This window comes from Akebia trifoliata, chromosome 8 (assembly GCF_017979445.1).
Source record: "Akebia trifoliata isolate Shusen 1 chromosome 8, ASM1797944v1, whole genome shotgun sequence".
Lineage (NCBI taxonomy): Eukaryota > Viridiplantae > Streptophyta > Magnoliopsida > Ranunculales > Lardizabalaceae > Akebia > Akebia trifoliata.
In genome coordinates, this window is record NC_141382.1 from 44,687,686 (window position 1) to 44,714,691 (window position 27,006).

Here is a 27,006-nt window from a genome sequence, read left to right on the forward strand (position 1 = left end):
CCACCTCACGTTGGCAAATAAAATAAATAAAAAATGGTTTGCTTTGCAAAAAGAGGGGAAAAAAAAAGAGCTTATAAGAAGGAAAGAGGAATCAATCAGCAAATAACAAAACAATACACAAATTAAATAATAAGAAATAACAAAATAACAAATTTATAAGAAATAAAAAACATAGTGATAGGTGACTTGTTAGAATTCATAATTTTGAAAATTAACAGATATTTCAATGATAGCCACTTCAATGTTTTTGGAAGGAATCAACACTTGTCTTATTCACTCATGCATGATCATTCTTTTTAAATACAATTTCTCCTTCTCAAACCAACACACCAACTCATAACTTAACTTAGTAGAGTACTCCTAACATAACACCACAACACATAGCTAATACTTCTACCACAACCATCCCACCATAAGAACTTCCTAGTAGACTCAACCACATAAGACCATAATTCTATCATTAAGGGAATAAGAAACAGCTCCTCTGCTAGTAAATAATCCCATGCATGCATAATTGACTCCGCATACAAGTACTCGGGCACGTATCACGTAAGACTTATTCTAAGTGCATCGAGCAAATATAATCAATACGTTTAATTTGCTTTCTTATATGCCAAACACACAATTAAGAAAAGTTTTTAGAGCCTCCTTAAGATGATATTCGCTCCAAATTCAGGCCCTACGATCATTACGGGTGTGGGAGAATGGCGATAAGTAGGAGAGAGGGTGATAGAAAACCTTGATAGAATTAGAGAAAGTGCTATCTTCAATTCTAACATGGCAAAGTGTTGTCCAGCACATATGCGGGATCCCATACCAAATGGCATGTACGCTTGTGGGAACTTGCAAGCACTCTTGAGTCCATTAGCAAACCTCTTGGGATTAAACTTGTGGGCATCAGGTCCCCAAATATCAGGATCATAGTGCATAGGTAGCAACGGTAGCCAAACGTGGATGCCTTTTGGAAGATGAAGGTTTCCTAACTTCATGTCTTTCAAAACCTCTCTTGTAATGAGCTTTATAGGAGAGTACAAACGCAACGTCTCTTGAATAACCATTGTCAGCTGCCAAGGAAAATAAGAGTGTTTTATTTTTATTTTATGATAGAGAAAATCTCAAAAAACAAAATAAAACGTGATCAACTTTGGACATAATTCCCATTCCGGCGGCTCACTATTCATTTTAATTCCCAGAGCGAGATCACAGGTATTTCGAAGTGACGAGCTCTCTAGCTGATATAAAGTAGGGAGATTGCTGATAATATTTATTTGAAATGTGATAATCTTGTTGGTTATAAAACTGACGATCTCTCAGGTTCCCTACTTTTTAGCAAGTTTAGCGAGATCATCACTTTTATAAACCAACTAGATTGTCACTTTTCAAATAAATATCAGCGATCTCTCTACCTTATATCAGCGAAATCGTCACTTTAAAATACCTACAATCTCTCTCTTCATGTTTGGGAATAAAAATGAACATGGAGCTAGAATCGGAATTTGATCATATTCAGCTCACAAAATGGTAATTTACCTTTTATAATATATTTATTGAATCGTGATAATCTGAATTACCCACGTGGCATACTCAATTGACACCATTTTCATGACATGTTTGGGACTTGTAGATCTGCACTCCTTGAGATACAGAACGGCGTTCCCCATTAAAAATTGAGTTCTGTATGTTGAGGAGTGCAGATTTACAGTTCGCAAACATATCACGTCAGGGTGTCGATTGAGTATGCCACGGGGTTAAGTCAGATTACCACGACTCAGTTTTATATTACCCCTCCAATATACGAGGGAAACTCAAGAGAGCTGTATGGGCACTCCAACTTTTACTTATTACACCTCAATTAAAAATAAAGAAAATAAACATATAATTGAGAATAAGTAAAAGTTAGGGGTGCAGTAGAAATTATGTTTCATTTTTTTTATTAGATTCTTATTTTTTGGTTTTAAGATTTTATATGATCCTAATCATAATTGTAAACAACAGATAATAATTTGGGCCAAACCTTCGTAATGGTTGGATGGTGTGTTTTAATTTATAATTGAGGTGTGAGAAACAGTTTAAGAAATTGGGATGTAATAAGTAAAAGTTAGGGTGCCAATAGTAGCTTAAAAAAACTTATTTATCAAAATTGCTTCTTTTACTTATTTTAAGTAGTTTTGAATGTGGGGCTTATAGACCCATAGCTCAGTTGATTTCATACATTGCAAAACAACTTTGAGATCGTGGGCTCAAGTCCAGTTTACCCATAATTTTTTTTTTTTTTAGAATGTGTAACTCAACCTATCTTTTATGTTTCAATATAGGGGTGAACAAATAATTTTATTTTATAATTTTATAAATTTATAAATTTATACATATTCAATAATAAATATGCTGAAAAAATAAAATAAAATAAGCTAGTTTAATACCAGTTTCATCTTGGGGAGCATATGGGAATCTGGTATGTGCCCACCACAAATCTGTACCACCTCAGCACGAACTCGATCTTGCCAATCTGGATATGATGCCAATAAGATTAATGTCCATGATATGGTAATCGCAGTGGTCTCGAACCCAGCGAGATAGACATTCTTGCAATTGTGGATGATATATTCCTCAGCACCAATTTCCCCTAGATTACCAATTTTAGAACCATCGATGATCGATTGTAGTAGATCCTTATCTAACGTAGAATCTGTTCGCCCCTTCACCATCTTTAAGATCCTCGAGTGCACCTCCTTTTCTAATTTCCACATATTTCTATTGCTCTTTGTGGGAAGAAATCTAGCAACAACAACAAAACAAAGCCTTATTCCAAAGATGAGAAGTTTGGAATATTATTAATTAGAATCATGGATTGCTTAAGTACCATTCGGGAAGCTGTTTGGGAGCCACTTATATGCTTTTGAGTTTCAACTGTGATAATATGATGCTCCCCTCTGACAAACCCCCCACCCCGTTCCCCATCACAGAGCCGTAGATCATTTCCCTAGAGATACACAAGAAAAAGACTTATGATTCTACGTATCCCGGAGCAAATGATCTATTGTTGTGATGGAGGCGTAGGAGGCATTTGTCAGAAGGGGGCACCATATTATCACGACTCTTTGAGTTTTGATTTGACCCCCAAAAGTGCTTCTTGATAGAAACACAAAATTAACCAAAAAACAAGAAAAAGTCAGAAATGGCGAAAATATTTTAGTTAGCGAAGAAAATATTCAAAAGTTTTTAGATAATTACGAAAATGTAAATGCTCTTTTGGTCACCAAATGCCAACAACTTTTCTAGATCTTCAAAAATACAATACTTCCTAAACTCGAAGGAAAGGATCAAATTTTCAATTAAGATTAATTATTATAGAAATGATTCAAAAAGAGAAGTGCTTCTACTCATAGCACCAAAAAACAACGAATTTTGAAAAAGTCAAGTTTTAAATGTGTCTAGCATCTCTGCTGATTAAAACGATTAAAAAACGTGAGTTTTTTTTCCTTTGTGACAAAAAATGTCGTTTTATTCCTATTTCTCTCTCTCTTTTTTTTTTATAGAAAAAAAAAAAAAAATTAAACACTTTCCTATTTTTTTCAATGTGGAATTTGATACATAATAGAATTTTGTGACTTATAAATGTAAAATTTTGGGATTTAATGATAATAACTTGATCTTATGAATTTTCATTATATATATTTCATAATTATATATATAAACTTTTTTTCCTGAAATCTTCCCTTATTGATTTAAACCCGTACTCCGACTTTGTGACTATGCTTCTACCATTCTATAGGTCTTAATATATAATTGTTTAAGTTTATAGTAAACTTTACACATACATAATACATACCTCAATCCAAGGATCCCACCAATCATAGTTGGCCTAACTATACACTTTTGAATGGCTTTGATCTTTTCAAATATCTCTGGCCCTTGATCATAATTTCTCCCAAATAGAGTTTTAGCGATTACAAAGGATGAGAATCTTTTCAAGTCTTCATCAACTCTTAAGTCTACAGTTCCCATCTCACTCTCAATCTTATCATCCCATGATTTTGTCAGCATGTCGGTTGCCTCCACCATTACGTTTATCAGACCCTGTAAATTAATTTATTATGAATCTATTATTTCCAACAACAATATAATACTATATATATTGGGACTACTTTATTAACTTCTCATTAATTAAAAGGACCCCCTTGATTGAGAAAAAAATCATGATTGCCTCCCTTGACCATTGACTCTAAACTCAATTCTAAATTTTTTTTGGAGTCCCTCTTACAAAGGCAATAGTGATAAAATCATACTAAACAACTAAATTTACTTTCGTTTAAATTTTTTATTATTTATGATGGAGATGTCTCAACCTATAGGCTGGACTAGGGGCAACTAGCCTATTAGAGCACCATATCTCACCCAAATGCCTCGGGTAGGTATTACTCCTTCTCGATACATTCTATTGTTATTATTGTATTTACTTAAAATTTTGAGTCATGCTAAACTGACATTAAAATTGACACCGTTTCATACATTGTTGAAGTGGATGCATGTAGGGAATCATAGATGTTTTTCATCGAGATTGCTGACGTGGAGGTGTGCACATAACCACAGATGATTTTCACTTGTATCTCAATGAAAAGCATATATGGTTCCCTACTACATCCATGTTAGGAATGTGCAAAACGATGTCAAGTTTAATGTTACTCCAGCATTTTGCAAAAAAAATTTAAGCAAATAAGTTCTCTGTTTTTGTAATTTATTTTACCAAATAGGGCAAATATTTGTATTTACTTTTGTACCCTTTACGAAGGTTTGAAATTAAAAATTAGAATATATAATTGTAGAGGGAAATAATCGTGTAATTATCTAAACCGTACAGGTGTCTAGGTTGGTTGAGTGGTACCATGAGCAGATCAACATACGAGGCGTTGCCTAGTAGAAGGGCAGTAAGTGCCTGGCCTGATCATAAGGGTAGCACAACATTGAACAAGACCTAGTCTGCCAAGCAAGGCATACCTGGTCAAAGAATATTCGTAATGTTGGTTTGCACATGCCAAGCGCAGAAGTAATAGCAATAGTAGAAATAGAAATAAAAGTAGAGGTAGAAGAAGGGGCGGCTTGCTCCCCACATACCAATGTCAACTGACATGCTCCTTTAGTGAGGGTGGAGGCACGAGGGGTCAAATTCTTCTTCTTATCTTGGTTAGAGGAAATAGTAGCCTTGACGACAGGGGTGAGCAAGAAAGGGAACTCCAAAAGATCAATGTTCATGACGTTAGAGGACCCTAAAGGGGACAAAGGAGAATGGAGGGCAAAAACAAAAGCAAAGGGAGAAGGAAGATCTTCCGAGATCCGTTTGACCTGATCAAACGAGGCTCGTCGTGCAGGTGGCCGAGGCAAAATAGAATCTACGAAGAGAAAAAGAAAGTAAAATCAAAGTTAGATTCAACTATAGATAAAACTGAAGAATGAGACACAACCAGATGCCTAAAAACAAGTCTTACCCTATAAGGCCTGATGAACTCTAAATCCCTTACGAGGAGTGCTAGGGGCAAACTCCTAGTTTTTGAAGACAATCAGGGGGTCTTTGTACCATCCTTTGTCAGTATTAGGAAGAGACGAAACCAGTACAATTGCTGCACTCTTGGATGACAGTGAGTAATACCCAGGACGTTGGGGGATAGCTTTCAAATTGTACTTGGAGAGGAAATCATTGGGGGCTATGCCCATTTTCTTTACTACTTCCACCAGACGATAAAAATTACTAGATATTTAGCCTGGGGTCCAATTTATCTTACTCAACACCTCCTTGAGTTAGGAAAGAGAGGAAAACTAAGGTTAGCTTTGATCTGGCCGGTGTAGACCATAATTTTTTCCTGACGACATTCGTTAGGGTCTTTGTAGACCCGAGTAGACATAGAGGTAGGGATATAAAGTCGCCTCCGAAGTTGGGTCATTTTGGTAGCCATTGAGAAGTCAAATTAGCAGAAAAGAGAAGGTAAAAATAGAAGATTACTTTAGCCTGAGAGAGGTAAAAATGATGATGAAGTAGAAAGAGAAAGAAAGAGAGAAAACGTCATAAGTACAGAAGATGAGATCGCATAAACCAATAGCACAATAGGAGAAAAAATGAACACAAAGTTTCTTATTTATTGGAGAACGTAAAGGAGTACGTACATTTGGAAGGACACCTTAATCCAACCTAGCGTAGTGCTGATGTTAATGGGGCACGTGGACGAACACAGTTGAATGACGATTCGTCTCAATCATCAAAGAAAGATTTGAAAGGACATTGCATTAAATGCATTGATGCATTAAGAGAAATAATTATAGAGAATCCTGACAGTCAATAAGAAGGAGGTTGCGTGTCTCGAGAAGACGATGATACTTCGTATCTCCTCGAGAGGGGATAATTGTAGAGGGAAATAACCAGGCAGTTATCTAGACCGTACACGTATCTAGGCCGGTTGAATTGAACCATGCGCAGATCAGCATACGGGGCCCTACCCAACAAAAGGAAAAGTTATGGCAGTACGTGCCTGGCCTGATCAGAAGGGTAGCACAACACTGAACAAGACCTGATCTACCAAGCAAAGCAGACCTGGTTAAAGAATATCCGTAATGCTGGTTTGCATACGCCAAGACTAGAGATCTCCCCAGTATAGCATATCTAATCCAGAAGACCTTCGTTTTGTTTAAGATCCTATGAATTAGGGATTCTCCGGGATCACCTCTCGTAAGAAGGGGAAACCCTGATTTGGAGAAAAGATCTATAAATAGCACAATTTGCACAGAACGAAGGATCTTTTGGTGGATTGGAGGTCTAACCAGTATATTTGATTATTCCCCTGCTTCTCTAACTTGAGCGTCAGAGAGTTTTTGACAGGTACCATGTCGATATCAGCAAGGAGGTGGCAAAAGCGATTTCAGATCTGTGAGGCAGAATCCATCAGCACCGTTTACTGGAATCTGACCTCAATAATAAATAAAGAGTCAGGAGGGTTAAGACTTTCCTCCCTCACCTCACATCTTCCAGCATAGATGTGAGGGTATAAAAAAAAGGTTTGGCTCTCTGTGTATGTTTGGTGCTTTTCCTACATATAAGAGTTTATGGTAAGATATTAAAGATGAGGGATATTTATGTCATTTTTTGAATCTTTCGGGGAAGTTACCAATCAAAAGATATGATGCATGAATTTGAAAATGTGGGATATGTTAGATATTAACAAAAACTTGGAGGGGGTAGTTTAAATTTACCTTAACCTTCTCCCAGTATAACTCTGGAGCTATGACTTTCCTCTGGTGTACCCAAGTAGCCCCACTTGAGGTTATAATGCCCTTTCCAAGTAAAGATCCAAGTTCTTTTTGCTGATACGAAGGCTTCCCAATGTCCAAAGATGTGTTCAGGATCATGTCTTTCACCACATCAGGGTGGGTCAAGCACAAAATTTGTACGTTCCCCATCGAAAAAGTGAACACTTTACCTATTAAAAGTTGAATCACCATAGTTTTAAATTACTCATTAGTTGACTCGAGCTACTCAAAGAAATATATATTTTGTTACTCAGCTAAGTATTTTAGATAGAAATTGTAGCTCAAAGTCCTGATTTTATACATTGAAAACAATATCTGATTTCAAAAAGAAAAATCTCAGCTTCTTTTTTACTAGAGGTTGACTATGATGGAATACTTGTATATATATATAAGGTCAGGATCCGTGTACACATATATCTACTTATATATCTACAACGTATTTGGTCGTGGGTTAAAAGTTTTGGATTGAGCTGATTTTTGGTGAGGATTATCTCTATGATGAGGAGATCATCCTCACAAAAAATCAGCTAATTCTAAAATTTCTAATCCCATATTTATGAGTTAAAGAATTGTCGACCATTCTTTTTTTGTAAATCACTTTTGACGAGATTAAAAACTTCGGAATTAGCTGATTTTTGGTGAGGATGATCTCTTCGTCATAGAGATCATCCTCACCAAAATCAGCTAAATCTGAAACTTTAAGTCCACGTAGGACAAAACACATTGTAGATATATGAGCATATCTATGTGTACACGGATCCTGATCCACACACACACACACATATATATATATATATGGGGGCGGATCAAGGGACATTTGTAAAAACAATGGTTGTTTAAAATACGGGTTAGAGGTTTTTGATTGAGCTGATTTTTTGTGAGGATGTTCTCTATGATGAGAAGATCATCCTCACAAAAAATCATCTTAATCTAAAACTTGTAAGTCCATCAAAAGTGGTTTACAAATTGTTGGTAAAAAATCGACAGTTTACATTCTAAATCACTTTTGATGGGGTTAGAAGTTTCAGATTGGACTGAGTGGTTTACAAATTGTTGGTAAAAAATCGACGGTCCACATTCTAAATCACTTTTGATGGGGTTAGAAGTTTCAGATTGGACTGATTTTTTTTTTTAAGATGTTCTTCTCATCATAAAGATCATCCTCACAAAAATCAGATCAATCCAAAACCTCTAACCCATATTTTGATTTTTTTTTACATATGTCCCATGATCTGTCCTATATATATATGGGTCCCTATCCGTGGCCAACAATTTGGCAAACATTTTGGCAAACACTTTTTCAAAACATGGGTTAGAGGTCTTGGAATGGGCTGATTTTTGGTGAGGATGATCTCTACGGTGAGGAGATCATCCTCACCAAAATCAGCTCATTCCAAAACTTCTAGCCCCATTTTACAAGTTGAAAAATCGTGAACCGTCCATTTTTTGTAAACCATTTTTGATGAGGTTAGAAGTTTTGGAATGGGCTGATTTTTGGTGATGATGATCTCCTCACCATAGAGATCATCCTCACCAAAATCAGCCCATTCCAAGACCTCTAACCCATGTTTTGAAAAATGTGTTTGCCAAAATGTTTTGCCAAACTGTTGGCCATTGAACGCTACTCTCTCTCTCTCTATATATAGGAAATGTTCAGCAAAAAACATTTTGACAAACATTTTGGCAAAACATTTTTCCAAATATGGGTTACAGGTTTTGGTATGGGCTGATTTTTGGTGAGGATGAGGAGATCATCATCACCAAAAATCAGCCCATTCCAAAACTTCTAACCCATAAAAAATGGTTTACAAAAAATGGACGGTCCACAACTTGTAAACATGGGGTTAGAAGTTTTGGAATGGGCTGATTTTTGGTGAGGATGATCTCTACGGTAACAAGTTGAAAAATCGTGGACCGTCCACTTTTTGTAAATTGTATTTGATGGGGTTAGAAGTTTTGAAATGGGCTGATTTTTGGTGAGGATGATCTCTTTTTTGGTGATGATGATCTCCTCCCCGTAGAGATCATCCTCACCAAAAATCAGCTCATTCCAAAACTTTTAGCCCCAGTTTACAAGTTGAAAAATCGTGGACCGTCCATTTTTGATGGGGTTAGAAGTTTTGGAATGGGCTGATTTTTGGTGATGATGATCTCCTCACCGTAGAGATCATCCTCACCAAAAATCAGCCCATTCCAAAATCTCTAACCCATGTTTCGAAAAATGTGTTTGCCAAAATGTTTGTTGCTGAACATTTCCCTATATATATATATATATATATATATATATTAGGTCCCGTTCAACAATAAACATTTTGGCAAAACATTTTTCGAAACATGGGTTAGAGGCTTTGGAATGTGCTGATTTTTGGTGAGGATGATCTCCTCACCGTAGAGATCATTCTCACAAAAAATCAGTTTATTCCAAAACCTCTAACCCATGTTTTGAAAAATGTTTTGCCAAAATGTTTGTTGCTGAACGGGACCTATATATATATATATATATCGTTCAGCACCAAACATTTTGGCTAACATTTTAGCTAACCATTTTTATCCTACATGGGTTAGAAGTTTTGGAATGGGCTCATTTTTCGTGAGGATGATCTCTACGATGAGGAGATCATCCTCACCAAAAATCAGCCCATTCCAAAACTTCTAGCCCCATGTTTACAAGTTGAAAAATCGTGGACCGTTCATTTTTTATAAACCATTTTTGATGGGGTTAGTTGGAATGGGCTGATTTTTGGTGATGATGATCTCTTCACCGTAGAGATCACCCTCACCAAAAATCAGCCAATTCCAAAACTTTTAACCCATGTTTTGAAAAATGTTTTGCCAAAATGTTTGTTGCCGAACATTTCCGTATATATTTTTGGTGAGGGTGATCTCTACGGTGAGGAGATCATCATCACCAAAAATCAGCCCATTCCAAAACTTCTAACCCCATCAAAAATGATTTACAAAAAAATGGATGGTCCACGATTTTTCAACTTGTAAACTGGGGCTAGAAGTTTTGGAATGGGCTGATTTTTGGTGAGGATGATCTCCTCACCGTAGAGATCATCCTCACCAAAAATCAGCCCATTCCAAGACCTCTAACCCATGTTTTGAAAAATGTTTTGCCAAAATGTTTGTTGCTGAACGGGATCCATACATATATATATGGGTTAGGTTCAAGGGCCATATGAGAAAACATATGTACAAACTTTCATTTTTAATAAAATTTTAAAATATGGGTTAGAAATTTTGGATTGAGCTGATTTTTTGTGAGGATGATCTCTATGATGGGAAGATCATCCAAAAAAAAAAATCAGCCCAATTTGAAACTTCTAACCCCATTAAAAGTGATTTAGAATGTGGACCGTCGATTTTTTACCAATTTTTATCACTAATTTGTAAATCACTTTTGATGGATTTAGAAGTTTTTGATTGAGCTGATTTTTTGTGAGGATGATCTTTTCATTATAGTGACCATCCTTGCAAAAAATCAGCTCAATCCAAAACCTCTAACTCTTATTTTGAAAAACGAAAGTTTTTTCATATGTTTTCTCATATGGCCCTTGAACCGCCCCCTATATATATATATAGGGTCACGTTCAATGGCTAACCTTTTGGCAAAACATTTTTCAAAACATGAGTTAAAAGTTTTGGAATGGGTTGATTTTTGGTGATCATGATCTCCTCACTGTAGAGATAAAAAATCGTGGACCGTCCTTTTTTTGTAAACTATTTTTGATGGGGCTAGAAGTTTTGGAATGGGCTGATTTTTGGTGATGATGATCTCCTCACCGTAGAGATCATCCTCACAAAAAATCAGCCCATTCCAAAACTTCTAACTCATGTTTTGAAAAATGTTTTGCCAAAAAATTAGCCATTGAACGGGACCATATATATCTATATATATATATATATATACATTAGTAAAAACATATGTAAAATTAATGATTTTTCAAAGTATCGGTTGGAAGTTTCGGATTTAGCTGATTTTTTGTGAGGATGATCTCTGTGATGAGAAGATCAACCTCACAAAAAATCAGCCCAGTCTGAAAATTGTAACCCCATCAAAAGTGATTTAGAATGTAGACCATTGACTTTTTACCAATTTACTTTTGACGGATTTAGAAGTTTCAGATTATGTTGATTTTTTGTGAGGACGATCTTCTCATCATAGAGATCATCCTCACAACAAATCAGCTAAATCCAAGACTTCTAACCCATATTTAGAAAAAGCATTGTTTTTACATATGTTTTTTACTTATATCCCATTAGCATATATATAGTGGATGTTAATCAAATATTCTGCATGACATCGAGCGGTATGCTTCTAAATCATCCCAAACTATTTTAGGAATAATTTCCAAAAACGATTGACCTACCATTAAAATTTTTTACTTAAAGGGTTTAAGTATGTACTATTTACCTACCATTAAAGTTAACTATAAGGCTCATGTACTAAAAAGAACTAAAACATACCATATTGCTTTCTCCACTGCATTATATGTGGATAGAGGAGGGAACTAAAATCATGGGTGATGGCTGAGTTTTCATGTTTTCGATTCTTTGCGACTGTCGATTGGATCCTCTTGATATCAGGAAGGTTCCCATATGGGAATGAAGGTGGAGGGCCATATATACCTTGCTTTCGAAGCTTTGATCGAAGTCTTTCGGGCTTCAACCATACAACGTTATAGAGATGGAAAAACAAGCTAGAGATGAAAAGCAAACACACTGAGAAGATGATCTTCATCACAACCACCTCCATTACTTCTTTTTCTTTCCTTGTGTTTTGAGACTTGTACTGATTTAACTTATAGTGGATTTACAACTTAGAATGATTAAACAAAGATGCAGGGTCACATGCAGCATTTGTTTATTAATTTTTCTCAAATATCCAGGTTGTTATTCGAGGTGAGTCAGACCAACTCTTTTAATCGAATTTGAAAATTATCAAGTTAACTCAATAACACGACCTGGTTTGATCGAAATCCACTGAGTCAGTGAAAATATTGACCGACTTATTCGAAATCCACTGAGTCGGGTCAATGAATATAAATTCATATTCAACACATTTTTTTATTTGGATCAATTCCGAAGATCCAAACCCATTAAATTCAATTTTCGGACTGCTTGGTATCGGGTATGGGACAAAATATACGGCCATCTATGGTACTTAGTTTCTTGATTTATGCTAGATTGGAATTTGGGTTCATGTTCCCCACAAGAACAAATCCAGTTTGTAGGATAAGAAGAGATGCTTTGCTATTTTGGTTTACTTGTGCATATACAAATACTAATTTTTGTTTTGTTTTTTTTTTTTTTTAGAGAAATGGGGGAAAAAAAAAAAACACAAAAAAATAGACATAGTTACATGTATATAAGTTCCATTTCAACAACTCGTGAGAAAACACATGATCTTGACCTTGCAAACATGAAACCCAATGGTCAAGATATATATGTGAAAAAATTGAAATAACAAAGATAACACAATTGTATAAAAAAGGGTAAATGACTGCAAGAACCTATTTTTAAAAATATGAACAAAAAAAAGTCTCTTCTAAAAATATATGAACTGTTTAATTCCCATTTTACCAAGTATTAGTCTAAAAATGAATTTTGAAGTAAAAATGTTGTAATTACTCTTTCAACGATTTTTGAGATTTAAGGAAACATGTTTATTTGAGGTACTCCCATGTTCTAAGATTAATGACATGCCCCTTGACTACAATCATCTCTTATAGAACAATGAAAAAATGATATAAATGAAAAAAAAAAAAAAATCCTTGTTTTCTATTCCCAGAACTAGTAATCTTTAACTTCATAGATGATGGTGATGATGTTGATGAAGATGAGTATGGTCATCATTAAACTGATTTGACCTATGTACATTAGATTTATTAAAATATATAAATAATTAAAACATAATCTTAAAACTCAACTTGAATGTTCATCAAATTGATTCAACTCAAAAATTAACAAGTCAAACTTAAATGTGTCAAATAAAATTATATTGAATTTATGAATAATTTTTAATAAATAAAAATATTTATTTTTTATTTTTTCCAAAAATATTAATAATCAAATAAATTGATCAAGTTTTTTATTCGACTCAGTATGTTTTTGAATCAAACCACTTTGTAAGATTGTTAAAAGGGTATTTCAGGTATTTTTTTTTTTTTAAATTGTTAAAAAAAATTCTTAATAGGTTAATATTTTAGTAAGTGGATTTAAATGGTCCATATCCTTTACTAAGGGACTATTTAGTACATATTCTCAATAAAGAATTCTTCACAGTCATTATCCTTAAAAAAATAAGTTTTTTTTTTTTTTTTCATTTCAAATCATAGATTTTTCATCGGGATACTCAAAGAAAATTATCTATGATTCTCTATGTTTGAATGAATATTGAGTGTTTTTTTTTTAATAATCAATTTATCATTAAATATTCAAAAGCAAATTGATGTTTTTCGATCCTTGTGATTCTAGACAGATTCACCATAATTGATGTGGATGGTCCCCCATTTTTGTCTTGGTGACGGTGGGTTGAGTGGAGCACCCTAATTGGTCGGGTGGGCCCCATTTTTGGATCTCAAGACACGATATCCTTCAATTTTATTTATTTAATTATTAAATTCTTTGGGTGTGTTGAGTGCAGTACTGAGTAGGGGTGCACATTGGATCGGTTCAAATCAAGTAGAGAACCGAACCAAATCAAACATTTTGGATTGGGTCGGTTCGATTATGGGTTATTTAGATAAAAAACCGATTGATTTGATACGATTCTAGGCTCAAGTGTATGATAGAACCGAACCTATATATAAATATAATCATATTATATCGAGTTTTTACTATCATTGACTATGTGAAAAAAGCCCATACTTGACCGTCAAATATGAAGGTTTAACAAACAATAAGACGGTCATTTAATTCACCAATCACAATAATTGAAATAGTAATAAAAAAATTATAAAACAAAGATCATTCATAGAAACCAAATCTTGACCACCCAAGAAACTCAATTCACATTAAATCCAATTAAAAATCAAACACAAAATGTATCATTGTAATACCAACTAATTCACAAGCAACACTTTCATCTATTCTGGATAGCTTTAAGAACTCCCACCAGGGGGGTGCAAGAGCTTGAGGTCCTTGCTGATTTAGCTAGTGATCCCGCTATAGAACGTACAGACCTTGAGATGATTCTTGTGGAAGAACACAATATTTAGTCACCATTCCTTATTTTTGACAAATTGGATTGCCCACTAGTCTGCAAAACAATACAAAATGACGGGAAAAGAAGTGAGAAATTACAATCACCACAAACTGGCATATCGGGTATAGTCACAGAGTGGAGAAGACAATGATGAATTATTTTTTTCAATTGATAAATAATAACTAGAAAGAGAGGATCTTGACTTGGTCAGAAGAGTGGCTTACATTAACTCATTGTGCAAATCTCCCCTTTAAATGTAACCAGAGGTGAAGTCATTTTGCAAATCAATGAGTTGCAGCTGATTACTACAGTCGGTGCTAATGTCCAAGGTGCTGTTTAAAAGGTTGTTTCTTAAACTTCTACCATCACATTTTTGAACTATAAACTTCTGATTGCTATAATACATTTTATTTGTTTTGGAATTTTTTTTTCCTTATTATGGCAATCATATTAACCAAGTTCAGTTAAATTTGGATAAGTTAGGGAATCAGAAAAAAATCAAAGTCATGAAAGTAAGGTGCTTCTTACCGGCTATCTCCTTATCCTCACATTCATTATCGCATGTGATTTCTGATCGATTGTAAAACTTGTTGGGTAAATGCAGAGATATAGAAATTAAAATAAGACTTTGGGCAAGTCGAATTCGTTCCATAGGGACAGTTTGGATCTAAATGTTCAATCGGTTAAAATAAAAAACAAAGTTAGAAACAGATTGATTTTAAAACAAAACAGATTTGTTGCACAAATAAAATGGACATCAACTTGTAAATTGGAATAAAAATAGAAAATAGAGATTCGAAAGATAAGAAAGAAGCTTAGAGAATTCAAGTGTACCATTGCAAGTTACCCAAAAAAATGCTAATTAATTCTAAAACATGACTCAATCCACATAGCAAGTCATTGCTCGTGGATTGGAAGTTGATTCGATGTAACCATTGATTGGAACCCAAAGGTCTTGATGAAGGTCTCTGGTTTATGCAAGATTATCTGACTTATGCTTCCATTCATCACATAGCATGAATGTTCTTGAGCTTATCTAAGTAACACTCATCAAAGCTTGAAATGGAAGTATAAATTGGACGATCTTATCATGAAGAGATTCATAAAATTAGCATGTAAAACAGAAGTAATGAATTAAAACAACATTAATAGAGAGAACTTGCTCTGGCATTCTTGAGTTCTCTAATGAGAATCTAGCCGATCATCGTAAGGATCATGTTGCAACAGTAATAAAAGTAAGAAGATAATAGATGGAGAGAATGTAGAACAGTGCTGCAACTTAATTCCTTTCTTGATGGTCTCTCAAAAGAGTTACAATAGAGCCAATGGATTACTCTTTATGTTTTCACTACACTCAAAAGCTCACCCAAAGGAAAATTACAAAGAATTAAAGAAAGAAAGGAAAAAAAATTACAAAAAAAGAGAGCCCCTTTATCTGAAATCAACCTTCCAATTTATAATGTTCGTATTCGGGTAATCGGGTTGATTTGACGGATGATTTGATTCGAATGACCCATTTAGTTACAACCATCGAAACAATTGCAAGCTTCTGTGAAAATCTCGAGGACAAATTCCTTGAAATCACCGCAGAGCACCAAGGCCTAACCGCGGGGCGGTGACGTGGCACCCAAATTCCTCGAGATTGGTTGTAACAGTAATTGTTACAGCTTTTGTTGGTTTACGAATGTACCATTTTCACCTGAAATTAATAACAAATTATTGTTAGCTACATTAATTTGGGATTTTAATATAATTTATTATTTTTAAGGAACTAGTATTTAAACTTTGATAATCTTGGTGAAATTATGGTCCCAAAGTGAGATTATTGGGACCTTATCAATTTCTCATAAGGTGTTTCCTTTTCCCTTGGCTTTACATTCATCGTTGCAAGTATTGAAACATGCTTTAAATTTCCTCCTGAGCCTCCGCCAATCGTGATTGCATCGTGGCAAGGAGGACAATGCACATTACAAACACGGCAACAATCTTCTTGGCCATCTTTCTTTCTCAATTTTTTAAAAAGTTAGTAGAGGGTGTGGGGTTTTATAGGTCACTTGGTGGCCTATTTGGGATAACAAAACTCTAAAAACATGGGAAGATTTACTAATAATTGGGTGCTTTTATTTTATATCCACATTTCTAAATATGAACAACTCTTCAACGCTTAGTTGTAGTGCCCTAACTAATGTTTACATTGCCAAAACTTGTATGGATCCCTTTAATTTGGTTAAGGGGACCAACTTCATCTGCACAACACATTTTATAATCCAATTTTGAAACTATGGGTGGATCCTCAATCCCTTGTCCAGACTCACACCACACATTCTATATTTCAATTCTAAAACTAAGTTCTTTGGGACAAGGCTTTGTTGGTGTTGTTATTGTTGCTGCTCCTCCTATTGTGGTGTTATATATTCTTATTTGTATTGAGAAGAGAAGGGGAACATTCCCAACATCCAAGAGGATTATCAATAAGGGGCAATAAATGAGGGAGACCCTCACTATCTAAAGGAAAAAAAATAAAACAACACTAGGCCAAGATGAAGTCCTCAAAATGCCATTCTTTAAGGATAGACACGACCAATGAAATGTTCAAAAGTACATGACCAATGTTGTTACAAGCTTCATAAACCAGCCAAGAAAGACCATCACACTGTTAGGCATGTTTTAACTTGTGCCAAAGATGAGGGAAAATCTAGCCCCGTAGCATCTACGCTTAGGCTCATTGATAAACTATAGATCATATTAATTAGCATGGAATTATGCCTACTATTTCGTATTACTTGGGAGTCAACAGATACTCACAAGGTCTGTAATTGAGGAAACTGAACAGTGTTTGTGGTAGTTGTCCTTAAAGTTGTGTGTATTCCATGACCTTGCATGACAAGATTCATTACTTATTGAAAGCATATATGAACCTTCTTTTTAGTGAGAGAACTTGAGGAAGAGCTAGAGAGAGATTCACTGTAGTTAAGGACTGTATGGTTGAAAACCATGGAGGAATATCTAATACATCAAAACTAATATTGCTCATGTCCCTGCAAGGCACAAAATCATTTTGGGTTGGAGATGACAATTAACTTTACTTCGAGGTTATTAGGTTAAAATAAAAAATAAAAAATTGATCCATCATTAAAAAAACTTTCTTTCCTCTACTCTAATCTTTTTATCTAGATAGAATTCATAAAGTGGTTCATACTTACACGTAGTTGAGGACATTCAGGCCTGATAGGTTGGGTAAGGAGCCAGTCAGTTTATTTTTGGAAAAATGCCTGAAAATGGAAAACAACCATCTACTCTTTATGTTTTGTTTATTAACATATAGGATTATAGTTCTTATTTTCCATATTTCTAACATAGGAAACGAGTACTCTGAAATAAACTTCATTGAACAAAATGAATGAAAAACATTTGAAATTCTGAAATTTTTTAAAAAGAAATTGCTATAGTTGAATTTCAAATAATGTGGGAGACCAAAAAGAATTGCAATTCTTTTAGTTTGTTATTACTATTATTGCTATTATTGCTATTAGTTTGTTTGTTCTTGTTGTTTTGGGTTTCTTGTGGACTCTATTTCATTACACAAGCATGGCCCACCTAAGTAATAATTCATTAATTTTTAAGTCATTGCACCTCTTCTTGGATGGCATATATCCCAAAATTCATGTCAATCTAATATATGAAGACTTTTCGTTATTATTTTACTCTATTTTCCGCCTCCCTACCCATAGGTGCAATCATTCAACTTGACGTGCTTTGGTCCCCCCAATTGAGGGGCTTCTCATTCTTGCATACAATCTTGAACCTTAATTATTCAGAAGGGTTGCTTATGACTTATGAGGATTATGGGTCTTTTGTGACCTGTCAAATTAGGGATCATTCTCCTTTGTGAGCATTCCACCCAAGGGAGGGTCATTGGTAGGTAAAGATTTGACTCTGTCTGAATGCTTCACATCCTGAATTGACTTTAACAATACACATTTTTACGGTCCTTGATCTTGAAAAAACATATCAGGATCAATTACCTAATTTTTGTCTTGCCTGAACACGTAATATTGCACAATTAATAAGATTTCCATGTTAGGCAAAAATCTGAGAGATATCCCATCATTTGAAATGTCCTGATTGGTGCTAATTTAGCCAAAATTAAGATGTCATGTGAGCTCCTATATTTGCAACCTTACGATAATTACTGAAGAAGAGACCTGGAATACGTTACTTTTCTTTCCTTTTCTTTACTTAATTTTTAAAATAGTTTGTTTATATTTGATCCTATCTTGCATTGATTTTTGGAGAATTTTGGTTTTCTAAATGTGTTTGTGGCTAGTTAGTCAGAAATCACAAGGAGATTGGACGAATCTGGTGGTCTTGATAAGGCTGAATTAAAAAGTGAAGGTAGTGGCTTACTCTCAAGATCAGAAATAACTCATGGGGAGCACCCTTTGAGCCTTGGAAAAACCAGCATCTGGAATCAATTCTTCCAGGTATTACTTCCAGTCGCCTTGGCTAGAACATCATTTTGAGATGTATATTTGGGTCATTAAATAGTTTGTGTGTTAAACATATAAAAATTATTTTTTCATAATAGGTTAAGAAACAGAAGTATGGTATTTATCATAAATTCATAATATGGAAATCACGATCAGTTCTTGACCCAGCTCATGTTCCTAGTGGTTGGTTGTATTCTTGGAAAACTCGGCCATCCGTTTCAAAATAACCCATTTGGTGCCCATGTTTAACAAGGGAAATGATTGTTTACTATTGCATTATCATGTATAATATGGATATGTGTTCTTTGTAGTGCATCTGATCCTACATGATTTGATCTGTCATTTGATATGAGGAAGTTGGTTCGATTATCCATGACCTTGGATCTTTCTTTATGCTATTTATGGAGTAGTTTCTTACTTGTTTTTCCCGAATTCATGAAGAATTTGTATATGCCAATATTAATTAATTTGGACATTTATTGATTAGGCGAAGATCCTGTTTCTTAGATTTCTTGAAGTTGGGTTTGTGCTGTTTGTTATTCTCAAATGATTTGTTCTTGTAGTCTCACTCAAGACTTTCCTTCAATAAGGTTAGTATAGTTCAATTTCTACATTTTGATGATTCTCACACTCCCAACATAGATCCATTGTAGCGCTTTAGGCCACTTCCAACATAGAACCATGTTCTAGCACTTTTGGTGACATATTTCTTATTTTTTAACATTTGTGAATAAAATCTAGCTATGTTCTTCTATTACTTTGGGTTGATATCTCGATATACCAAATCTTTCCCGTGTAGGTACAAGAACGCTATTAGGATTTTTTTCAGAATAGTAGTAATGTGGGGGAAATTCAAACTTTGTGGAAAATAAGAGGACGCGATAGAGCAGAGAGAGCCAGAAGAGATCAAAGGCATTATGACCATTTGCTTCTAACTGTGTTTTATTTCTAAACAATTATGTAACGTAATTTCATTTGCAACTACCCAATTGCTTCAATTAAAACTTGTTTAGTAATGAAATTTCAATATATAATATGAATTTTGAGTTGTTTAATTTAATTTGGAGCTTGTTTTATGATTTTTGTTTTGTTTGTTATTTTTCTGATTTTTTTTTTTTATATTATTTCATTTATTGTAATTGGTGAATTAGAGGACCGTCTAATTGTTTGTTAAACCTCCATATTCGATGGCTATATTCTATGGATTTTTTTTTTTTGAAGCCCATTCTACAAGAAAATATTTGATAGTCCAGGGCCGTCAAAAAAAACATTCTACAAGAGAATATTTGACGAGCATATTTGACAGGAGGGTCCGTCAAATTTCTCAAAATTTGACGGGCTAAGACCGTCAAATATGGGATTTTTTCACATAGTGTTGGTAGTGAAATAAAGTTAAAACAGTAGAATGAATCGAAATGAGATTACAAACTGCAGATGAGAAACAAACTGGATCCATTAAAGCAGTTCGATGGAACTTACACATATATCAAAACCATGTTTGAGCTGAAAAGTTTAGATGGGATTGTGCCAAAGAGCTGATTTTTGCCAAAATGACTGCAAAATCATGGAACAAAGCTTAGTGCTTGTGATTAAAAAATGACAAAAGAATTACCATCAACATAAAGGATCAAAATGAAATGATGGATCAGATTCATAGTAAGATATGACGAATTTGTTCACCGCCTCTCCTTAAGTAAAAACCCAAATATTAAAAAAAATACATAATTGGAGAAGATAAACAATAATAGGATGAACAAATATACCTTTGTTAGACAAAACTCCATTTGCAATAGACTTGGCAAGATTTGCTCGAAATTTTTGACCCCTTTCAGATGTGGTCAGCTTTTCAACATCCACACCATGCTTTCAATGGTGAGGTTACAAAATCCTGTTATGAAATATAACGTTATTCAAATGTGATTACACTAAACCATTTTAACAGTTATAATTACTGTTACACCTTTGGTTTCAATGAAATAGTTGCAGATACCTTTGAAGATCTCAATCGTTGTATAGCAACCTCCACAACTTTGCTTCCACCAATAAGATTTGGATGCGAAGTGTTTATATAATCCATCTAAATGATTAATATAGTCATTTCATCAGCAAGACCCAAACAATGGCATAATAGTCACAAACTCCTCATTTTCAAATAAGGTTACAAGACCTAATAACAAACATATTTGAACTTAACATCATGAATTCATTTTTTTATCAGTAATTTCATATTTAGATTAAAAATAAAAAGGAAATATGCAATAACGAGACAAATGGTGTTGGTCGGCCATTCCAGGATATGCGAGTAAGGATAGGATGGGATGGGATCTGCTGCAAGATTGATTTTGGAAAAGGCCTAAGAATGTGTTAGTTGGTCATTCTTGGATTATATGCTGGGAAGGATGGACTTTGGTGCAAAATGCAGCAAATGGGTCTAAGTATGTGAGGCAACTCTTCTTTTCATATTTGGTAAAAGGGTTTTTGATAAGTTTCTTTAGAAGCTCCACAAGGTCAATGCAATGGGATCCGCAATCATGCTTCTGGTTTATAGTTATGTTTGAAATTCTGAGAGTAATGACCTCCAAAGTGGACCGCTGATAAAGGGGTCCAAGTTTGAAAAAAGGTACATGATCATTTCCACTGAAGCAAAGTAAGAGAAATTGAATACTTTAACAAATCTGCTAAGATGTTTAAAAAGGGCTTCTAATCTTTATATCAGTTCGAACAAGGTTCTGATCTTTGAGGTTGGGGATGTTGCTAAGCTAGAGCAATACGCAGTTTGCTTGGGGTGCAAGATAACGAAACCACCTACTTCTTATATAGACCCTCTGTTGGGTGCTAGTTAAAAAGTGAAGACAAATTGGGGTCCTCTTATTGAGTTCTTGAGAAGAATGGTTTCTTTAAAATAAAATACAAAAACAGAAGTATTTATCTAAAAGTGGCAAAATTGTACTCATAAAAAGTATTTTCTCGAACCTACGCATCTATTAATAGGGAGATGATGAAAACAATAACTTCATTTGGTTTAGGGGACAAGATATGTGACCCAAAATAGGGTGGTGCACTCAATTTGAGGCACTTTTTAAGGAAATGAATAATGCACTTCTTGGAAAATGGTAGTGGAGAGAAAACCGAAAGCGTATAGAAGAGAGTGCTTAATTGCAAATTTAATTTTAGTGGCTATGGATTCTATCTGACCTTTTTGTTCTCCAACTATGTGAGAAGGGGTATGGAAAGGGATTGTGACACATTTAAACTAGAAAAAAGTGAAAATAACTTCAATAGGATCTGCACGTGCACGAGCGCACACACAGTGCAGTGATATTAGCAACTTAAATGTCCAACACACTATTAGAATATCAAGATTAAATTCGCGAAACCAGATATAATAAAAGAAAATATACCTGTGTCAAGGATGGAGTCAAACTAGCAAAATAAAATTAATTATTCAAAATCTCATTTGACACTAATCTATTCTTAAGTTAATGTATCAATTAATTCCAAATCACCTAGCAAAAAAATAATTCCTAATTAACGCTAGGGTTTTATACTTTCTTTTGATTTAAATTCAATAAAAATTAACATAAAGAAATATAGATTTACAAAGAATGGGACATATTTTGATGGTTCTACTAAATTATAGTGGGATCGAGAACGAACTGACTACGAACATGACTAATAAGAATAGTTCAATGGGTCTCACCCAATCATAAGGTGGGGAGGTTTCCAATTGTATACATGATGGGTGTAGCAGTGATGATGTAGAACAAAAATGTAGCAAAATGAACCACAGACAAAACTTAGTTTAGTTATCTGTGGTCTTGTTCATTGGGTCTCTACGGTTTTCATGTTGAACATAATTAAGTTACTTTAAGCTTTTGATCAAAAAATTAACATTGCGAAACCACACCAAACCTATTTTCAAACAAAGAAAATAACTAAACAAAACAAGAAGAAATAGCAAACTAGTGGACAAAAACATCACCCCTCCTTAATCAAATGGTATCATGTGATCAACAACAGTTTAAACAATTATCAGAAAATTATTGCACATAAATAAAATTTCATACATCTAGTCCATGTGCCCTAGACCTTGGAGCTTCTAATTTCATAGTGACCAGAAACATTGAATTGCCTTACTCTTCAAAGAAATATAGTAATCAAAACAAACCACAAAATTTAAAAAGCAAAAACATAGTAACCAAAACCCAATACTTACTCTTCAAAGAAACAAATCATGGTAATCAAGTTGAGATATTTTAATCTAATTCTGAATAAGATAGTTCTCCTCGATCTCATCAAGAAATATTAGAAACAAACTACTTCAATCTTTAGTGGATTAAAGGAAGAACAGAAGTCCTAACAATATGAAAACACTCAAATCTATAAAATATTGGAATCTATAATCAAATGTTTATCTGTCCTTAGGTTTTTCTTCATGAAGCAAAATTAACACATTTGGAAAATAGAAAACCACAATGTTGTTGGTCATCAGAGTGTTCTCATAGGTGCAATCGCACGCACAAGAATCAAGTAAGACCAGAGGACCCACAATTAGGATCTGATTCTAGAATCGGATATTACGTTACCTTCAAAATCAAAATAACATTTTGATTCTAAACTAATTTCTAGAATTTGTGTAGTCAACAAATTCTAAATTCAAAAAATATATTTTTATAAGTTACATCAACCATATAAAGCATAGGAGGCGTAACCATAACCAAAGTTGCAAGGAGAAAATAAGCAAAGACAAGACGTAAACTGAAAGCAATTTCTTCAATATGAAATCAGTTTCTATTGAAAAAAAGAACCTCAACATGTCTTCCCCTATTTAAAAAACAACACCTCAAAACTCTACAAGTATCATTTTTGGTGACTTCTAAAAAAGAAGACAAAGAACAAGTTTTGCTCTAATAAGCTCTTCTTAGATAAAGCTTTTACTATCTTACCAATTGCAAAATGAGAAGTACTTTTTCTTTTAGCTCTATTTCAAAGAAAATGTATTACAATTATGCTTTATAACTCTATATATTTCGAGCAAATTTGTAATTTTTAAGGTCACGTTTGTTCACTAAGTGTGTGTTTGGTAACACTTCTGAAGTCTGAATGGAGGTGGTCCACCATTAACATTCAGACTTCAGATGTCTTAATCTTGTTTGTTTATTTTCAGATTTAAGAACAAGAAGACATTTTCAACTGAAAAAAATCAGCCATAAAAAGTTGCTGGACGAAGTTCTGAAATCTGAAAAAATATTTTATACCTAAAATACCCTCCTCAAAATAATTATTTCCATCACTTATCCCTCTTTTGTAAAAATCTTTAAACCCTTACCTCTCATTTCTCTTCTACATCTCCTTCATGTCCAACTCGACTGTCAAGATCTACAAAAGTATGTGCATCTACTACTCTATTGTTCTTCCTTGATCGATTAATAGCATGTGAATCTCATATTGAGAAAATCTTAAAATCAAAACTTCAACAAACAACCAAATCAAAAATCAAAACTTCAACAAAAACCCAAAATCAAAACTTTAACAAACAACCAAATAAAAAATCAAAATTTCAACAAAAATCCTAAAATCTCAAATAACCAACCGAACCCATTATGGAGAAATCGAACCATTTTCAACGTCTTTCCTTATTTCTCTTTATCTTTCCTTCTATCTTTTTTGTTTTTCTTCTTGCATAAAGTTGGGTCATTAGACGAATAGAAAGAAAGAGAGATGGATAGGTTTTGTTAGGTGTATGAGTTATTTCCTTAGTCCTTAGGTGGACTCTTTAGGGTGTATGAGTTGTTTCCTTGGTCCTTGGATGGACTCTTTAGAGTGTATGATTTGTTTAATTGGTTATTGTGTTTTACTTGGTTCTTGTATTTTCTTGGTTTTGATAAATTAGAGAGAGAGAGAGAGAGAGAGAGAGGGAGAGAGAGAGAATAATATAAATGAGAGACGAAAAACAGAAAATTAGAAAAAAAAATTATTTTATTTTATATATTAATGATTTGTTTTTGTACTTTGAATGAGAATTCAATTTGAAAACAATACTTTTGGATTGTTTGATTTATTAGGATTGAAATTAAATATGTAGATTTTCATTATGCATGTTTTTTGGTTAACAATTTATTATAATTACAGAAGGGTAATATTGTCAAAATGATCATTATGTTTTAAAATTAGGTTTTTAATCAGAAGTTCTTATAAATTATAAACAAACAACTTTTCCAGAACAAGATTCCAGATTTCAGATTTCAGACTTCAGACTTCAGATTTCAGACTTCAGACTTCAGACTTCAGAAGTGTTACCAAACATACCCTAAGTAGAACTACAAATAAAATTGATTTCTCAAGAAAACATAATTTTTCACCTTCTTCTCATGCATTTTACTTAGAAACTGATTTTTAGTTAAAACCCAATTTTGCTGGGAAAAGGAATTTCCCTATCCAACTTCCACCAGTTTTCCACAAGACCCTGATTTTCTTGCCAAATCAATGCCGGTAGACTACAGAACAAATGATTTTCCATGAAATATTTTTTTTTCCAGCCAATAAAAAGGAACCCAATATAGAAATTCAAAGCAATTCAATCAAAATAACGAATAAAATCAGGAAAATTAAAACCACAAAGCTATTGGTAAGATTAAAATAAAATTTCCGTACCGAATGAGAAATGAGAAATGAGAAATGAGAAGCAATCTTAACCAAAGCATTTGCGAGAGGCAAAAATACAATACCTGAAAAAAAGATAGAAATAATAAAGAAAAATTACACAAAAACAAAATTTTCAGAAACAAATAAAGAAAAGAAGTGGATAGAAATAGAATCACACATTCCTCTTCCACCAAACAAAGCTTCTTCTGAAGGTTCCTTCCATTCATCAAGCCTACATTGAAACAAAGAAATCCTGAGAGAGAGTTTACACCCAACCGTAACGACGATAAAATATTAGGCGTTTGGAAGATCTTTTGGTGGGGCCGCCATTGGAGGACTGGTTGGAGTTGGAGACAATGGAGTCGTTCATGTACTCTGCTACTGATAAAACCCCCAGAGTCCCAAGCTCCTGCTATTTTCGTCAATGGCGTCGATCGGTGGGATTTGCCGTGGGACTTAAGTTGTAAATTTATTGTTTGATGAAGAGTATTACGGTCATTTCACATGAACCATTTTTTTCAAACACGGTTGTTAGAAGTTGTGAGAAGCTGCTCTCACCCGTTGATCGAAACTGCGGTCAAAAGCTAAAAAAATAAAAATAAAAAACTGCTTTTTGAAGTGCTATTAAACGTAAATCGTGATACGATATCGACTTTTAATAGTAAGAATTTATGAAAAACTGCTTTTTGAAACGCTATCAAACATCTCCTAAATAAACCATTATAGCTCGGTCGATTTTTAACCCGACTTGGTCAACATAATGAATTGACTGCACCTTTTCCAAATTGACTCGATGAGTCAATTGCATCGTGTTTGCAATTTAGACTCCCCCACATGACATACTCAAAATACCAACAATCATAGATTTTTTTTTCCTTGGGATACACAATTGCAAATATTTATAAGGTATATATATTTGAATCTCGAGGCAAAAATCTTTGGTTCTAGCACATGCCACATCAAGAGAGTATTTTGAGTATGCCAAGTAGAAGAATTCAATTATCACGACTCTAATGTAAAATGTACTTGAACTTCCAAAGGAGGAGTTTCTAAATATAGATTTTTAATTAGTCGAGTGCAATTGATATTAAGTGATCCACAACTAGAGGATTCTTTCATAACAGATGTGGACGGCCAAATTATTATTATTTAATAAAATCAAGTGTTACATTCAAAAAAAAAATAGTAGTTGTGGAGGGATAAAATCATCTCCTATTCGGATCGTCCATTCGCACCATCAATGAGCATCTCGAAATGGACACGTGGCATCATTTAAAGAGAATTCTATCTTATTAGAAAATATTTCAAATTTAAAAGGATTATTTTCCTTGTTATGTAATTGTTAATTTGAATAAGAGGTAAGGTGGT

General features: G+C 34.0%; 1 protein-coding gene and 2 long non-coding RNA genes across 5 annotated transcripts in view; 1 reads left to right on the plus strand and 2 right to left on the minus strand.

The window, feature by feature from the left end:
- Positions 1–239: 239 nt before the first annotated feature.
- Positions 240–27,006, minus strand: part of LOC147397080 (cytochrome P450 714C2-like) — a 37,354-nt gene continuing 10,587 nt past the window's right edge. Inside the window, exons 1-5 of one of the 2 annotated variants that reach the window (XM_086452503.1) lie at positions 11,764–12,264; positions 7,237–7,463; positions 3,830–4,077; positions 2,421–2,775; positions 240–1,064 (exon numbers count right to left, since the gene is read on the minus strand). In XM_086452503.1, coding sequence (XP_086308629.1) covers positions 639–1,064; positions 2,421–2,775; positions 3,830–4,077; positions 7,237–7,463; positions 11,764–12,052 — 1,545 coding nt within the window. In that variant the 5' untranslated portion in view covers positions 12,053–12,264 and the 3' untranslated portion in view covers positions 240–638. Of the gene's footprint in view, positions 1,065–2,420; positions 2,776–3,829; positions 4,078–7,236; positions 7,464–11,763; positions 12,265–27,006 lie in introns of those variants that run through there. The other variant, XM_086452504.1, reaches the window with a different exon arrangement.
- Positions 14,564–26,220, minus strand: LOC147397081 (uncharacterized). 2 transcript variants are annotated; one of them, XR_015181160.1, is made up of 9 exons: positions 25,817–26,220; positions 25,648–25,721; positions 22,189–22,278; positions 20,984–21,070; positions 20,757–20,881; positions 20,473–20,547; positions 17,707–17,775; positions 17,309–17,541; positions 14,564–16,202 (listed from the first exon to the last, which is right to left on the minus strand). It is a non-coding gene; the product is annotated as an uncharacterized LOC147397081 (long non-coding RNA). The 2 variants fall into 2 exon arrangements; XR_015181159.1 differs by lacking the exon at positions 22,189–22,278.
- LOC147397082 (uncharacterized) lies at positions 17,882–20,053 on the plus strand. Its single transcript, XR_015181161.1, has 2 exons — positions 17,882–18,987; positions 19,793–20,053. It is a non-coding gene; the product is annotated as an uncharacterized LOC147397082 (long non-coding RNA).